Source organism: Quercus suber, unplaced genomic scaffold (assembly GCF_002906115.3).
Source record: "Quercus suber isolate HL8 unplaced genomic scaffold, Cork oak 2.0 scaffold_629, whole genome shotgun sequence".
In the NCBI taxonomy this organism is placed as follows: Eukaryota; Viridiplantae; Streptophyta; class Magnoliopsida; order Fagales; family Fagaceae; genus Quercus; species Quercus suber.
The window spans coordinates 32,125-49,576 of NW_027070071.1; the positions used below are offsets into that span (position 1 = coordinate 32,125).

General features: G+C 33.6%; 2 protein-coding genes across 2 annotated transcripts; one reads left to right on the forward strand and one right to left on the reverse strand.

Moving 5' to 3' along the window:
• The first annotated feature begins 11,692 nt into the window (after positions 1 to 11,692).
• Positions 11,693 to 12,333, forward strand: LOC112041106 (uncharacterized). Its single transcript, XM_024074003.2, has 2 exons — positions 11,693 to 11,916; positions 12,030 to 12,333. Exons 1-2 carry the CDS (start codon positions 11,844 to 11,846, stop codon positions 12,152 to 12,154), a joined length of 198 nt encoding a protein of 65 aa, XP_023929771.1. The 5' UTR covers positions 11,693 to 11,843; the 3' UTR covers positions 12,155 to 12,333.
• A 646-nt stretch (positions 12,334 to 12,979) lies between these two features.
• LOC136064126 (uncharacterized) lies at positions 12,980 to 16,799 on the reverse strand. Its single transcript, XM_065765454.1, has 8 exons — positions 16,563 to 16,799; positions 16,255 to 16,446; positions 15,871 to 16,134; positions 15,456 to 15,490; positions 15,283 to 15,375; positions 14,855 to 15,029; positions 14,205 to 14,761; positions 12,980 to 14,082 (listed from the first exon to the last, which is right to left on the reverse strand). Exons 1-8 carry the CDS (start codon positions 16,669 to 16,671, stop codon positions 13,402 to 13,404), a joined length of 2,106 nt encoding a protein of 701 aa, XP_065621526.1. The 5' UTR covers positions 16,672 to 16,799; the 3' UTR covers positions 12,980 to 13,401.
• Between the last annotated feature and the right edge of the window lie 653 nt (positions 16,800 to 17,452).

A 17,452-nucleotide genomic window follows, 5' to 3' on the forward strand; every position in this document is an offset into this window, starting at 1 on the left:
AAGGCATGGGCAAGCTCATTCCCATCCTAATACAATTAATTTTTTCAATTTTGTTCTTTAACTTTCTAAATCAATGTCTATAAACTATTAATTTTTTTAGTTTATCTCTCAACTTTCAAGACCAAATCACTATTATTCTTATAAGTTTTAATGATATATATATATATATATATATATATATATTTTTTTTTTTTTTTTTATTATAAAGTTTATTATAAATTGATTTGACTTTAAAAGTTGAGAGATGAGATATATACAATTAAATACATATGGATGAAATTAAAATTATCCTTTTATGTGTATGCATGTCGTAGCTAAAACCTCTAAAACCTAATTTGAAAGTCAAACTCTAGCAATCAAATGTATATGTGGGGACCCGAGGACTGAGAAAGGATACAACAAGCTATGACTATCACTATAAAAGCATTCTAAGCTCGAGGAGAGGATTCACCCGAGGATAGGAGGAGAAGAGACAAAATACTTCCTAGAAGTCCGAATGGAGAGGATGGTGTTCAGAGAGAGAGTCAAGGTAGGTGAAGGAAGTTTCCAGTGAAAGCTCACCTACTACCTCCACATTAAATTATTGACAACAGTTTTATCAGCTGCATTGATGAGGAAGTGACTTGAACAGTAGAATTCACAGCTAAGCAGATTCTTCTACCACCTTCAACAGAAGTTTAAAGGGACAAGTGTCCTAAGGAGAGTTTGGAGGATTGTAGATGGAGGGCTAGGATGCAATAAGCTTAGAAGTATATAAAGAAATAGGATCGACTTCCAGATGAAGGAATTCAGAAAAAGGAGGAAAATAAGATTAGAACAAGAACAGTGAGAGAAAGAGGGAGAGAGAGAACATGGTACATCCTTGCACAACAACATTGCCCTCGGGCGAGATTGTAAAGAACTATTTATATATTTAGGATCTGTTTGGATACCGCTTATTGATGAGAACTGAAAACTGAAAATACTGTAACAAAATAATTTTTAAATATGTAAATAGTGCCGTAGGATCCAATTTTAAAGTTATTTTTTTGAAAAAAGTAGTTTGCAGGTCCCGTGAACAGTGCACGAGACCCACTATTTTTAAATGCAGACACAGACATGCACTGAATAATCTGTATACAAACTCCACCTTAATCTTTGACTTTCGTTCATTCCTTCTCTATCTGAATCATCGGGCTAAACCCAACTTGTTTTACCCCACTCTCTTTACAAATATCTATTGGTTTGAGCCTACCTAGATAACACAAATTTCACTATTCTAAGTGAGTTTGGGCCGCCAGAATTCTGTGGCCCTACAGTATATATTTGCATGATATTTGCATAGCGCTTTTAAGGGTGTCTTGGGGACTTTGAGCCCTAGAACATTCCTATCTCTTTCTAGTTACCATTTATGGATTGAATTACTCAATATAAGGAGGTTAGGGGTTCGATTAAAAAATATATACCCTAAGTCTATTTATTTTATTCTTTACTCTTCAGTGGATTGAATTTCGCTTTTTATTAGCGTCGGGCATGAGTAATAACTTTTTTGTGTGTTTGTCTGTATTTGATCAGTGAATGCCAAACTCTTAACCTCGTTGTTCGAATCCACTGTTTTAACAATAGAAATTTTAGGCATAATAGAAATAAATATTATTTATTGTTTCAATGATAATGAAGAAAAACAACATTATTTTTTTAATCTATGATTATGATTATGTTTTTGTTAATTGTTACTTTTACCTAATATTTTAAATAACAATACTTATGAGATTCCATGCATTACAATAATCAGGGACGGACCTAGGATTTTAAACTAGTGAAGGCGGAGTATAAAGAAAAAGAAACTTCAAATAAGCATCCATATAGTATTAAAAAACTATAAATATTCAAAATCGTTGTTTCTAAATACATTAAGGTGCAATAATTTACCAACAAAGACAAATATAAACAAAATAATGTCTTGTTTTAGTACTACACTGGTTAGGATTTTTTTTTTTTTAATAGATTTTAGCACCTGAAAAATTTACTTTATCTATTTTACTACCTCGCTTTACAATACACCCAATATCAAATGTTTTATTTTTTTTTATTTTTTTTATAACTTCATTTAAAATAATATAAATAATTTATTAAAGTAATAAAATAAGCGAGAGAATTTGAGTTTTTTAATTGAAAGAAGAGATATAATCTTAATAAAATATTGTATTTTATTTTCAACAACTTGCTACAGTTAACTGGTATTTATACTAAGACACGTTTGGTAGACTGTAATAGACATTGTAATGTAATAGATATTCCTATAGCATAACTATTCGGTTGTTTGGTTATGTTTTTATTACAATGAATAGTCATTCCTTATGAATAGCTATTCGTCAAAATGAGGAATAACTATTCCTTATCAAAAGTACTGAATATCTATTCATTCACCTTATGTAATAACTTTTTAAAAAAATTTCCTAAAAAGTCATTAGTTGCCACATCTTCAAAAGGAAAGAAAATAAATTGTCCTCGTTGTTAATTATTAGCTCTATTTTGAACACCCTAAAATAAGTGTATTTTAGGAAATTTGGCTTAAAAATTATTTAATTACTCATTATTTTATACTCTACTAAATTGTAGATGCATATTCAAAATTTTATTTTTAAATGGTCACAAAACTAATGAATAGTAATACTCATTACATTCCAATTTAATGTATTCTTTGTAATACTTATTTCTATTCTCATATAATAATTATTACAGTGTACCAAACGTGCCTCTAGTTTACTATAGTTGAAAAAAATTTAACTTTAACTTCTCTAATAACATATGATTTTTTGGTTCTTTGGAAGAAAAATAGATTTTTTTTTTGGCTAAAATACAATTACCATTGTGAATAGTTTTATTGTTTTTTAAATAACAATACTTACGAGATTCCATGCATTACAATAATCAGGGACGGACCTAGGATTTTAAACTAGTGGAGGCGGAGTATAAAGAAAAAGAAAACTTCAAATAGCATTAAAAAACTATAAATATTCAAAATCGTTGTTTCTAAATATATTAAGGTGCAATAATTTACCAACAAAGACAAATATAAACAAAATAATGTCTTGTTTTAATACTACACTGGTTAGAATTTTTTTTTTTTAATAGATTTTAGCACCTGAAAAATCTACTTTATCTATTTTACTACCTCGCTTTACAATACATCAAATATCAAATGTTTTTATTTTTTAATTTTTTTTATAACTTCATTTAAAATAATATAAATAATTTATTAAAGTAATAAAAAAAGCGAGAGAATTTGAGTTTTTTAATTGAAAGAAGAGATATAATCTTAATAAAATATTATATTTTATTTTCAACAACTTGCTACAGTTAACTGGTATTTATACTAGGGCACGTTTGGTAGACTGTAATAGACATTGTAATGTAATAGATATTCCTATAGCATAACTATTCGGTTGTTTGGTTATGTTTTTATTACAATGAATAGTTATTCCTTATGAATAGCTATTCTTCAAAATGAGGAATAATTATTCCTTATCAAAAGTACTGAATATTTATTCCTTCACCTTATGTAATAACTTTTTTTTAAAATTTCCTAAAAAGCCATTAGTTGCCACATCTTCAAAAGGAAAGAAAATAAATTGTCCTCGTTGTTAATTATTAACTCTATTTTGAACACCCTAAAATAAGTGTATTTTAGGAAATTTGGCTTAAAAATGATTTAATTACACATTATTTTTATACTATACTAAATTGTAGATGCATATTCAGAATTTTATTTTTAAATGGTCACCAAACTAATGAATAGTAATACTTATTACATTCCAATTTAATGTATTCTTTGTAATACTTATTCCTATTCTCATATAATAATTATTACAGTGTACCAAACGTGCCTCTAGTTTACTACAGTTGAAAAAAATTTAACTTTAACTTCTCTAATAACATATGATTTTTTGGTTCTTTGGTGGAAAAACAGACTTTTTTTTTTTTTTTGCTAAAATACAATTACTATTGTAAATATTTTTATTGTTTTTGTTAAATTTTTGGGTTGGATAGTTGCTATTTGGGTGAGGCTAGTTAGGCTTGTTGTGGAAAAAGGGGGCCTAAGATTTTGGAAGGGACTAACTACAATAATAAAAAAATATTATAACAAAAAAAGAAAAATTTGGACCCAAGGGGGCCCGGGCCCCCACTTGGGTCCGTCCCTGACAATAATTAGCGTGTAGCCCGTACATATGTACGGGTATAATTAAAAAAATTCAAATTATAAGATTCAAATTATACATTTTTTTTTTATAGAAGAGGTTCAAATTATATTTAGTATTAAGTTACATTTTTTTTAAACCATACATTTCTAAAATATGTAATGATTTCATTATATATATATATATATGTATAACATTTAGAATTTAATTGGTTTTAGACTCATTGGTTTTTGCACCCAAAAATTAAAAACTTAGATGGACATGTAGCGGAAAATTCGATTCCAATTGAAATCCAAGTTAGAATCTAATTGGATTTGGACTCTTCGATTTTTACACTCAATAATTCAGTTGGTACAAAATTAAAGATTAAATGAGACGCATGACGTAAAATTGAGAATCTAATATAAATTTAATTGGATTTTCTCGACTATATATATATATATATATATGTATGATTTAGGATCTAAACTCTTCGGTTTTTGCATCCAATAATTCACTTGCCACAAAAATTAAAAAAATTCGATGAGACATATGGCACAAAATTGAATTCTAATTAAAATTCAATTTAGAATCTAATTGAATTTAGACTCTTTGATTTTTGCATATAATAATTCACTTGACACACAAATTTAAAAATTAGATGAGACATATGACGCAAAATTAGACTCCAATTTAGAATTTAATTGGATTTTTTCTCAGTCTTCACTAATAATAATAATAATAATAATAATAATAATTCTATCAAATAATAATAATAATAATAATTTACAATTTTTTAATTTTTAAGAAAGTGTACAATGCATGGGCCTATAACTTTGTAGGTAAAGTTTGACCTTGAAAAATAATAAAAAAGCATATAGAAAACAATTATTTAGATGCTTAAGTTACATATTAATTTGAATATTTAAATTGAATTTAAATGTTTCACTAAAGAAAAATAATAATAATTTAAGTAACATATAATATTTTAGGAAACCAAGTCTTACACAAGCAGGCATATGGTGAATAGCCACCATCTATTCTATTTTTCAGGCAAATAACCAAGGATGGAACCAGGTGGGGGTCCAAGGGGGCCGGGCCCCATGGGTCCAAAATTTTTTTAATTTTTTTTTTTTGTCATTCTATATTTCATTTTGTAGCTTGGCTCCCTTCTTCTCAATTAGTTTAATTAGCCTAATTCAAGTAATGACTATCCAACTCAAATACTTAAAAAAAAAAGCGATAAAAATATTCACAATGACAATTGTATTTTAGCCAAAAAAAACACTATTTTACTACCAAAGGACAAAAAAATCATGTGTTATTGGAGAAGTTAAAGCTAAATTTTTTTTTGCAACTACTGTAAACTAGTATAAATATTAGTTGACTGTAGTAAGTTGTTAAAAATAAAATAAAATATTTTATTAAGATTATATCTCTTCCTTCAATTAAAAACTCAAATTCTCTCTTTTCCATATTATTTTAATGAGTTGTTTATATTATTTTAAATGAAGTGATAAACAAAAATAGAACATTTGATATTTGGTGTATTATAAAGTGAGGTAGTAAAATAGATAAAGTAGCTTTTTGAGATACTAAAAGCAAAAAATGTTAGCACCATTATTGTAAATGCTCTAACTTTAACAAAAAAAAATCCTAGCCAGCCTAGTATTAGAAAAAATATTATTTTGCTTTTTTTTCTTTATTGATAAATAATTGTATCTTAATGTATTTAGAAATGACGGATTTGTGTATTTATAATTTTTTAATACTATATAGATGTCTATTTAAAGGTTTTTTCTTTTTTCTTTTTTTTTTTTAATTTTTAACTTTGGCCCTTGTTAGCTTAAAATCCTTAATCTATCCCTTCAAATAACAAGACCTTGAATTTTTTTTTAGAGAGAGTTTTAACTTATGACGTCCATTCTTGATAATAGCTATTTATCATTAGACCAAAACACCAATCGATTTTTGATGTATGCGGGAATTGAACCTCAAATCTCTTATTCAACCCAATAATAACCCAACAAGGCATTGACTTTAAGCCACCATCTTATGGTGAGTAATCTTTTTCTTTTTTTTTTTTGATAAAATAGGGTGAGTAGTCTAAGATTCTTAGATGTTCCAACTTCAATGTGCCTAATTCCTCGTCCAAACGTCAAATTATCAAAGTAAATCCATTATATCTTGCAATTTGCAGTTACCAATAGCTACCTACTAGGCAGTGACCTTAAAATGAATTTTTAAGGTGCCAATTTCAAGATTTATTAAAATAATTTGTGTGAATTGTAGAAGAAAAAAAAATATGATAAGTTCATATAAAAAGTTGTGAATAGAAAGTCTACACCCTACCTTTTATAGTTAACCACAACTGCCTTAGTAGTCAGTTTTTCTATTTGTTGAGTTTTACTTTACAAACGATGTGTGTGTTGACATTTTCGGCTTGATTGGGAGATTCCCATCCCAAAGTTTTTATATTTGTTGAGTTTTACTTTACAAACGATGTGTGTGTTGACGTTTACGGCTTGATTGGGAGAGAGAAATAAAAGAGAATGGAATGCAAATGAAAGAATTTATAAGCCCATTTTTTAATCATTTTAAACTAAGAGGAATTAGAGAAAATGTAATGTAACGCATATTAATGAATTTTTTACTGAAGTCACTGTAATATCTTTTCTTCATCTTCTTATTTTTGTTTTTTTTTTTTTAAGTAAATACTTAAAGTTATAATTTTATTTTAAAAAATGGCAAAGTGATAGTGTTGTTATAAAAAGATGGTTTGGAGCACCATTGGTCGGCTTTACATATTCAGTATTTTTAGTTTATAATGTTTCAAATGAGCGTCATCAATCTCTAAGCTATAATTTAAAAAATGAGCATTTTGACCCGGTCTATTCCATCAATCTTCTTGTATATGTGTATCTAATGAGGTGGCATTTTTTTTTTTTTTTTCTGTTCAAAAAAAAATGAGGTGGCATTTTTTAATGGTATGAAAACGTAGTTTTTAAAAAATAAACTTACAAATATATATATATATATATATTCAGAGACACCCTTGATGAATGCGAATTCAAGGATTTAGGATTTGTGGGCTTTCCATTTACTTGGCACAAACATTATCCAGATTTCACGGACAAAAGGGGCTTCTGCCCTTTTTGGACAAATTATATAGGGAAATGCTCCCCTTCCCAAACTAAATAGGGAAATGCCCCTCTTTTAAAACTCGATTTTTGATAAATCGAGTTAGGCCCTATAGTGACATTTTTAAGGAGCGTATAGTGACGTTTTAAGGACCTATAGTGACGTTTTTTAACTCGATTTCATTAAAATCGAGTTATAGGCAATGAAATCAACCTATAGTGGCGTTTTTTTACCTATAACTCGATTTCTTTGAAGTCGAGTTAAAAAAAGTCACTGTAGGTCCTTAAAATGTCACTATAGGCTCCTTAAAACGCCACTATAGGGCTTCAAAAAAATTTTTTTTTCTTAACTCGATTTATCAAAAATCGAGTTTTAAAAGAGAGGCATTTCCCTATTTAGTTTGGGAAGGAGGGCATTTCCCTATATAATTTGCCCAAAAAGGGCAGAATCCCATTTTGTCCTAGATTTCACAGTGTGGGAGAGGTTGGACAGAGCTGTGGCGACAAATGAGTGGTTCACAATGTTTCCGGATACAAAAATTTACCAATTAGACACAACAAATTCGGATCACAAACCACTATGGATTACACCTGAAGGCATGGATTCGGGTTTTCAAAAGCCATTTCGTTTTGAACAGATGTGGATGACAGAAAAGGGCTGTAGTGATACAATTGAAGCAGTATAGGCAGAGCAAGTGACAGACCCATGGGATACAAGGGTTGTGAAAAAGATTGATAAGTGTGGCATTGAATTAGCACGTTGGAGTAAGCAGTCTTTTGGAAGTGTGAAACGAGAACTGCAACAAAAAAGAAAAGCTTTACAACAGACAGAGAGGGACTACCTACGTACAGGGGACTCAAGAAGGATGAGATTTTTGGAGGCTGAGATTAATAAGCTTCTTGACAAGGAAGCTAAAATGTGGGCACAACGAGCAAAAATCCTATGGCTAAAAGATGGGGATCGGAACACCAAATTTTTCCACACTAGAGCTTCCCAACGACGGCACCGTAATTACATTACAAAGTTGTATGATCCCACGGGCAGGTGGTGCACCAGACAATCTGAGGTGAATGAGATCATTGTAAACTTCTATAAAGACCTTTTCACAACGGCTAACCCAGATGGCATGGAGGAAGTTTTGGAGACTACACCTCATGTGGTCACTGATGACATAAATGAAACGCTGCTCTTAGATTTCACTATTGAAGAGGTTGAAATGGCAGTTAAGTCACCAGGCCCTGATGGTATGCCTCCTTTGTTTTACCAAAGTTACTGGTCTTTAATTGGGTTGGATGTTGCTCAAACTATACTACACTACCTAAACACAGGTACTTTGCCTAAATCACTTTGCCACTCTTTTATAACTTTAATCCCTAAAGTTAAGAACCCAGAATATGTGATACAATTTAGACCCATTAGCTTGAGTAACGTGTTGTATCGAATATTTGCAAAGGTCCTAGCTAATAGACTGAGAACTATCATGCCCCATATTATTTCAGATCATCAAAGTGCTTTTATACCTGACCGTTTGATTTTAGATAACATCCTAGTGGCTTTTGAAACTCTACACCACATGAGGAATCATACCAACGGCAAAACAAGTTTTATGGCCTTGAAGCTGGATATGAGTAAGGCCTACGATAGAGTTGAATGGTCCTACATGGAGAAAGTTCTATTTAAAATGGGTTTCAATGAGAGATGGGTCCAACTGATGATGTTTTGCATTACTACTGCATCTTACTCCATTTTGATTAATGGGGAGCCCTATGGAGATATCTCACCCACAAGGCGGCTTCGGCAAGGCGATCCCCTCCCCCTATCTCTTTCTCATGTGTACGGAGGGCCTACATGGTTTGATACGGAAGGTAGCCACCAACGGTGATATTCGAGGAGTTTCTATTAGCCAAAATGGACCCAAAAAAACTCATCTCCTCTTTGCGGATGATAGCTTGATTTTTTGTCAAGCTAGAGAGAGTGAATGCCAAAGTTTGCTACATGTATTGGCCACATACGAAAGAGCATCGGGGCAGCAAATTAATAGAGCCAAAACTACACTTTTCTTTAGTAAGTCTACACCAGGAGACATGCAAAATCTGATCAAGGACATGCTTGGAGTTACCGTGATACAACATTATGAGAAGTATTTGGGCCTCCCCTCTTTTGTTGGCAGAAATAAAAAGGAGAGTTTTACTCACATCAAGCAACAAATATGGAAGAAATTACAAGGGTGGGAAGCTAAGCTTTTATCTCAAGCTGGTCGAGAAGTTTTGATCAAACCCGTCGCACAAGCCTTACCCACCTACACTATGAGTTGTTTTAAGCTTCCTATCACCCTATGTCATGAAATAGAAGCCTTGATTTGCAGAATTTTTTTGGGGTCAAAAGGGTGATCGCAGAAAAATTCATTGGGTCAAGTGGCAAGACCTATGTAAACCAAAAAATCAGGGTGGTATGGGTTTAAAGATCTCGCCTTGTACAATGACGCACTGTTGGCAAAACAAACTTAGAGGTTGTTACATGACACGCAATCCCTTTTTCCAAAGAGTGTTCAAAGCCAAGTTCTTCCCAAACTCCACGATTCTAGAAGCAAAATGTCCATCAAATGCATCCCATGCTTGGATGGGCATAATCAAGGGAAGGGATGTGATAAAACGAGGTGGCTTATAGCGCATTGGGTCAGGACATTTAGTGCAAGTGTGGGGTGATAACTGGTTGCCTAAATCAGGATGTTTGAAAGTCATCTCACCAATGGCAGAGGGTTGTGAGACAACTAGGGTGGGAGACCTCATTGATCAAGAGAGCAGAATATGGAAAGAAGACGTAATTGTTAGGTTATTCTATGACTTTGAAGCTTCAACTATCAAAAATATCCCACTATGCCGATCCTTACAAGATGACACTCTGATTTGGCCTTTTAACCCAGACGGTGTATACTCGATCAAGTCGGGTTATAGATTCTTGCAGGACATGTGCCTAGCCCGTCAGCCAAGCTCATCAACATCAAACCCCTGAAACAGCTTTGGAAGAAGTTCTGGATCCTTGATGTTCTGAATAAGGTGAAACACCTGATATGGCGGGCATGTAAGGACTCACTCCCCACCAAGACAAATCTGATCCGACGTAAAATCGTCTCTGACAGCCTTTGCGAGATATGTAAGCAGCATGAAGAGGACACACTTCACGCTCTGTATCACTGTCTTGAATTACAGAGCTTATGGACGACGACTCCGTCCTGGAACTAGGATTCCCTCAAGCAAAGCACATGCTTCACTGATTTTATTGTTTCTGTTTTTGCAGGTCTGAAGGAACTTGAGCTTCTCATGGTGGTGTTATGGAACTTGTGGAAGCGTAGGAATAAGCTTCGCTTAGGCAAGACTACAATACCACTGAATAAGGTGTTGAAGCACTCTCGGGAGCAACGGATTGAGTCCCATTCCAGCCCCTTAACATCAACAACATCGAGGAGCAACCAACCAGCCAAGTGGACACCGCCTCCGGATCATTGGTACAAAATTAATTTTGATGGCGCCACATTTACAGACAAGGACACAGCAGGTATTGGGATCATGGTGCGCAACAGCGGCGGCCTCGTCATGGCACCTCTGGCACAACAAGTCCCACTACCACCTTCAATTATAGAGGTCGAAACCCTTGCTGCAAGACGGGCTCTAGAGTTTGCTTTGGAGTTGGGTTTGAGTGGATCATTCTTGAAGGAGATTCTGAGTCGTTGGATAAAGCTTTGAAGACTGAGTGCAATAACTTTACACCATACGGACACCTAGTGCAAGATATACTTTTCCTCAATACACACTTGTCTGATTTTAAAATATCTCTTGTATGTAGACAGGGTAATAATTTAGTGCACTCTTTAGCAAGAAAGTCACAATATTTATCACATGACAATCTGGATGGAAGAAGTACCATCGGACCTTTTATCTGTATTACAGGCTGATTTCACTAGCCTTCATTAATAATACAATGGCTTCTTTCTCAAAAAAAAAAAAAAAAAAAAAAAAGGATAAATTACAAATTACACCTCTAAAGTTTGGAAGTGTTTTGATTTTACACTCTAAAATTTCAGAATTTGAATTTTACCTCTTAAATTTTAGAGGTGTTTGAATTTTACTCCATAAAATTTGAAGGTGTTTAAATTTTATACCCTAAATTAAATAGTATAATTTGCAATTTACCAATTACCCATACAATTATTATTAATTCTTTTTTTTTTCTTAAAAAAAAAAATCCTAACTCTTTTTTTTTTTTTTTATCATAAAAAATCCTAACTCTTAACTCTTAAAATTTTTTTATTAAAAAATAATAATAATAGCATGGAGGGAGAAATTGACAAGTTTGCCCCGTACTCAGGCGCAGTCGTTGATTTGTGAATCTATTGGGATCGGGATTAACTGAGTTTAGTGATTACTCTCGGTATCAACTCTCAATTACTGTACTTAGCTTCTCTTTTCCCAGGGCAAGCTAAGCAGACTAGCAGAGAGTGTGTTTGTGTAATTGTGTGTGTGTGTGTGTGTGTAAGGAGAAAGCATGAGTGGAGAAGAGGCGGCGGGGCCCCCAGGCCCAAAGGCCCTACGTCTGCTGTATTTCGTTGGCGCTGGATGTAACCAATTTCTCATTTTCCCTTTTATCTTACATATATTTAGGACTAATGAAATTGCTGTTGTTTGTGTTTTTTTTTTTTTTTTTTTTATATGAAATTGTTTTTACTTTCAGTCATATGCACGGCTGCAATCAACAAGTGGCGAGAGCTGGAGCGAAAGGCAGTCCTAAAGAAAGAGCAGCAATTGCCTCCAACTCCAAATTCTCCTGATAATACGGTACAAAAAGCCGTCGATTAATCATCCCAACTCTTGTCTTTTTCTTTTTTATTTTGGTTGTGGTTTCGGGATCTAATAATAGTTCACAATTTCAATTTATGTCTTTTCACCGTTGTATTCTGATTATAACATATGATTATGATGATGATGAACTGAGAGACTCTTCTCATGGATTTGAGTATTTTACTTATTAGTCAACATTTGTAGCTTGCTTTTTTTTGCCGTTTCCTTAGGGTAAGGACACTGTGTGGCAGTGTCCCCGAGGTTAGCTCTTATTTCTATTTTTGTAACGATCAAAGGAAAAGAGCTCGCCACATCTGCCTTATATTCAAAAGGATACTCAATTAAGATTCTTTGTTTTTGTTTATAAAACTCATATCAACCCGCTATATACCCGATGATGTAGAACTCTGCACACACAACACACAGCTCAACCAATTCATTCAATATGTTATCAATCTAGGAATCACACTTACCATTATAATTATTGGCTTCACTTTTTTGGTTAATAATAGTAATAAGAACAGCTAATGAGCTATTAGCTGAAAGCCTAGATGTGAGGAAAGAAAGACACTTATCCTATATGTATTAAAAATCTTAACTTTGTCTTTAAAAAAAAAAAAATGAAGTTTTCCCTGTTTCTAGTTAAAAACAGTGTCAAATATTAACGACTAGAATGAAAATTTTTAGAAATCTATGATAACTCCAAACATAAAGGATTTGCATTTTACATCCTAGGACAACTCCAAACATGATTCTATAATAAAACCACAACGACAAGCATGCTAAGATGTCAAATTATACACAAGTACTATGAAGAACTGAGACATGTCTGTGAGATTTAGAATGGAATTATCCAATATAACCATTTCCAAACATACATGGACAGCAAACATCTCTGGTTACAGCTATCGAGAGAACTCAAAATGCTAAAAAGTAATTAGTCCCTTTCAAAAGAGGAAAAAAATAATAATAATAATTGTCAAAAAATAGATAAGCTGCAAAGGCTTAGCCAGTTCCTTCTAGTCCTACAAAACAAAAATTGGTGCCTACTCTGCCAGACTACCCACCTTCTGAATTGTTGACTTCATTGGCCACTCAAATCTACTTCTATTGCAAACGAAATCTATGGCAGTCAAGGAGAACTTGTGCTCTGCACAATCTCAGCAAAGTGAAAATGAATTCAGAAAATCCTTATATTATTGTCATCATCAATGAAGACGATGTCATCCAAGAAAAATAAAGATACCAATGCATAGCTTTCAGGGTTATTGATGCTGAAGAGGGAATGAGAGGTCCCTTTTCTTCGTAAGGTCTATCACCACATCACGGTAGATATCAGTGGCTCCAATATGTCTACTATAAGTATCAACTCGATTCCTGACACCACATAAGTTTTCCTTTTCATCTTCATGAAGTATACGCAAATTTGTTTCCGCAGATTTTATACTGGCATCTTCATGCTTTCTTGAAGATTGCTTGTTTCTTTTCATAAATCCTTGGATTCCTTTGTCTTCTGCATTTGAAGTAGATAGGAGACCAAGTTCTGCTGCTTGATGCCTCTCATTACCCACTTTCTTAGGCTTCAAGCAATCCTTGGTCCTTATTCTGTAGGGTGAATTATTCTGAGCTCTGGAAGTTGTGGCAAAGCAATCTTTCATGGGACCAGGAAAAGTAGATACTTCAAGGAATTCATTTCCTGCTTCCTCAAACTGCACAGGATTTGAAGGCCTGATGAGTAAAGCAGGACTCGACACTCTAATTTGCTCAGAACCAATCTTCATGTTCTTATTAGTCCCCCTCAATGTTTTTGGAGATTGAAGCTTTCCATATCTTGCTCTCTTTGAAGCTCCATCGTGGTTATTACCAGTTCCACCTTTAGTCAAAGTACTTTGTAGACCTGAATGAAACTGTTGACCTTGATTCACCGTTGGCATCATTTGAGTTTCCTATCAATTAAAAACAAAATAAATCTAAAAAACATAGCATGTCTTTTTAAAAAATGACTAGTTCAAAGAGAAACTCAAAATGATATCCACTGCAATTAGTACAAAAATAAGCAAAAACTAACCGCATCAAAGAATCCAATCTTTGGTGATGGCCTTCTAAGACCCGAAGGCCTAGTCTTTCTCGAAACATCTGAAGGATCAGAGTTAATTTCTGCTAAAATTTTCTTGGCCTGAATTGAGGGACTTTTTTCCTGACTTTTATATCCAGCATGGGGTTCATCAGGTTGATTAGTCTCCATGCCTGATGCGTGAAAGGTATTACTGTCAAATAATACCTCTCTACAAGTAGTATCAAAACTTGTGTTGGGGTTATTTGGTCCTTGATTCACAGGGAATGACAATGATTCCAAGGAGGAACCATCAATGGAGTTAGCAGGTGATGTGCAAGAGGAAGAATTTGACATGGACAACAAACAAGTAGGGTAATTGGAATATTCCAGCTCAGTTTTGTTTGTTGTAGTATATTTTGGAGGAGTTTTGTAGGTAGAACCAGTGGCCACCAAATTGACATTACTGTTACCAGTTGTCCTCAAAGATGTTGGAGGAGGTGTAATAGATCGACGTAAACTAATTGATGATTTGCCCAAAGGAGGCTTTTTTGTACGAGTCAAACAGTGCCCTGTATCAAATCCATGAACTTTTAATTCCAAATCAAAGCCAATGAAAAAGTCAATTCAGTTTTGAACAATGTGATATTGCTGGTAGTTCTCACCGGATGTGGCTTCCACAGATTGAGTTTTCAACTTGACATGATTTGCACCCAAAGAAGCCCTTGAAATTTGGCTAGCCTTCTCTGATATCTTCGGGGGCTTAAGAGATGATGATAGATGCAGTTCTTTACTTCTAGCAGCATGCTTTGGATTGAATTCTCCACTCCCAGCACCATGCTTTAATTAATTAAAGTCAGTTCTATAAATTTTTTTTTTTAAATTGATCTTGGTTAGTACTAGCGCATGTTCACCTATGCATCATACGAGGTCAAGGGTCACCACCTGCAGATCCCTTCAATGACTGCAAAACTTACCACTAGCATCAGCTATTGCCCATTTTGTTCTAAGCTTCTCGGATAATGCATAGGTGAGTAGTGTCTGCAACAGTACAAAAAATGAAACTAATTCAATCTAAACAACTAATACATACCTGAGCTTGTAGGGGAACAGAAGCTTCACTTGTGACCCTCGCTAATCCATGCCTGGTGATGCTTTTTCCTCTGGAAGGCAGCGTGGGTTTCATCTGAAAATATCAAATACAGCAAGTCCTCAAAGATAATGTTTACCATCATCATATGAATGACTATTATGACAATAACCTACCCGAATTTGAGAGGAAGCATCCACTTTTGTTAACGCTGAAAAGAACCAGTCAGCAGAAGCATATTTTTAGTTTTTACTATTATCAATGGACAAAATAAGAAGGCAAATATATTCTAAACAGAACACTAGTGACAATCAACCAGCCTTTTGGTGTACATATACAGAGAATGAGGATTAACTATGTAATGCACACATGTATATAAAATAACTAGTTCAAGTAAAAGTGGCAGGAACAAATACTTCTTTCTAAATTCTCAACAAGCATGTACAAAAACTGGCCAATGAGCTCTAGCTTAACAGGCACCTCCTCCTCTTGTATGTTCTAGGTGGAGGGTGAGATCGTGGATTGAAGACTCATTAGGTGCATGTGTAACATATCAATAGAAAAAAGGTACAAAAACTGCAGTTTACTTACAGTGGACATTTTTCACGCATCTTCCTCTTTGTAAATTGGAATTAGAAATTGCTACATTGGATACTTGTGTTGATATTTTTGCAGATGCTCTTATATCTTCAAACAGATCAATCTCAAGGCTTGTTAGAGGGGAACCATCACTTTCTACTGTAGAGTTTGATTCAACAGACCTCCACATTTCTTCAATCCTAGGCGTTGGGCGTGAGTCATGAGGCTTCTTAAATCCCTTATTCATCATAGACAACTCCTCTGGCTCCAGAACTCCTAAGCATCCATAAAATAACATTCTTGAGCAAAGATACACAATAAACCAAAAATATATACTGCAAGGCAATATTGATAGAAAGTTTATATAATCATTTCTCATCTAGAAATAAAGTCTACCTGCACTAGTGAAAAATGCACTATCCCAAGCCAAACTTTTGCGCAGATTACATTCACCAGTTCTACTTGTCTTTTCAGCTTCCAGGGACTCAGAAGGCCCAACCTTTTGTTCCCCATTCCCAATCGTGTCAAGTGAATTTCCCATATCACTTAATTTAAGAGTCTGAAACAACTCTTCCGGATCCAGAACTCCTGAGCGTGTAGAGAACATGTCTAAAACTGCAATTTTTTTTTTTTTTGCAAATATATACAGGATAATCTTCACTAATAGTACTCAAAAACCGGTTTTTTCATCTTAGTAAACATACCTGGACTAGTGAAAAAGGCACTATCCCATGCCAAACTCTTGCGTAAATTATACTTGGTGTTTGGTTGTAAAGATTCCTGGTCCTTAGGACTCCCGGTCTTAAACCCCATAAAGCCATCAACTTTCTGTCTAGCATCTGGAGCTGCTGACAATTTTTTGAGTTCAAGCAAAAATTGGTTTCAAGTTTCAACACAAGGAGAAATATGGAGGCAGGATTGACAAATAGATAGAATAAGCAATAATGAATTACTGACTATCAAAATCACTAAAACTTTCTTTTTCCTTTCAACTAAGCCATGTTGGGCACCTGTTTATTCATTCAGCAAACAAATGCAGCAAGGGCAAGCCAAATAAAAAAAAGAAAGAAAGAAAGAAACATAAATGCACTTCATCAATATAACCATCCATTTTTTCATACATAGTAATATGAGCTATAAGGTGAAATCATTCAAGTGGCAATAAAGGAACAGGCACTGGGAATGAACAAGTTGTCCCAACATATATTACTAATCAACCATCGCGGTAATTCTTGTTGCTATTGTCAAAGCTAATCAGCTAAATGTTAAACTCACATAATTAGACAAAAATATTGAAAACCCGAGTTAGCCGCATTCGATAGATTCAATATTTTACACAAAACTATGATAAAAACTACCACCATTATCAAACTAATGATTAGTTACCGAGAAAGGTTTAATGAAAGAAAAGAAATTGAATAGAATTTCCATTGTTTGGACTTTGGACCTGATATGTCTGATATATGATTATGACACACACACACACACAAAACAAAGCAGATTAATAAGAAAGAAAGAAAGAAAATTGTATACAGCAGAAAGTGGATACCGTAATATCCAAAGACCCTTTTAAAATCAAAAGAAAGATGAAAAG

Coding starts and splice junctions, on each gene's coding strand:
- LOC112041106 (XM_024074003.2), top strand. CDS start 11,844: ATGAGTGGAGAAGAGGCGGCGGGGCCCCCAGGCCCAAAGGCCCTACGT. Junction 11,917..12,029: donor GTATTTCGTTGGCGCTGGAT/GTAACCAATTTC, acceptor TTTTACTTTCAG/TCATATGCACGGCTGCAATC.
- LOC136064126 (XM_065765454.1), bottom strand. CDS start 16,671: ATGGGGTTTAAGACCGGGAGTCCTAAGGACCAGGAATCTTTACAACCA. Junction 16,447..16,562: donor TGCCTTTTTCACTAGTCCAG/GTATGTTTACTA, acceptor CTACACGCTCAG/GAGTTCTGGATCCGGAAGAG. Junction 15,030..15,282: donor CTGTTCCCCTACAAGCTCAG/GTATGTATTAGT, acceptor AATTAATTAAAG/CATGGTGCTGGGAGTGGAGA.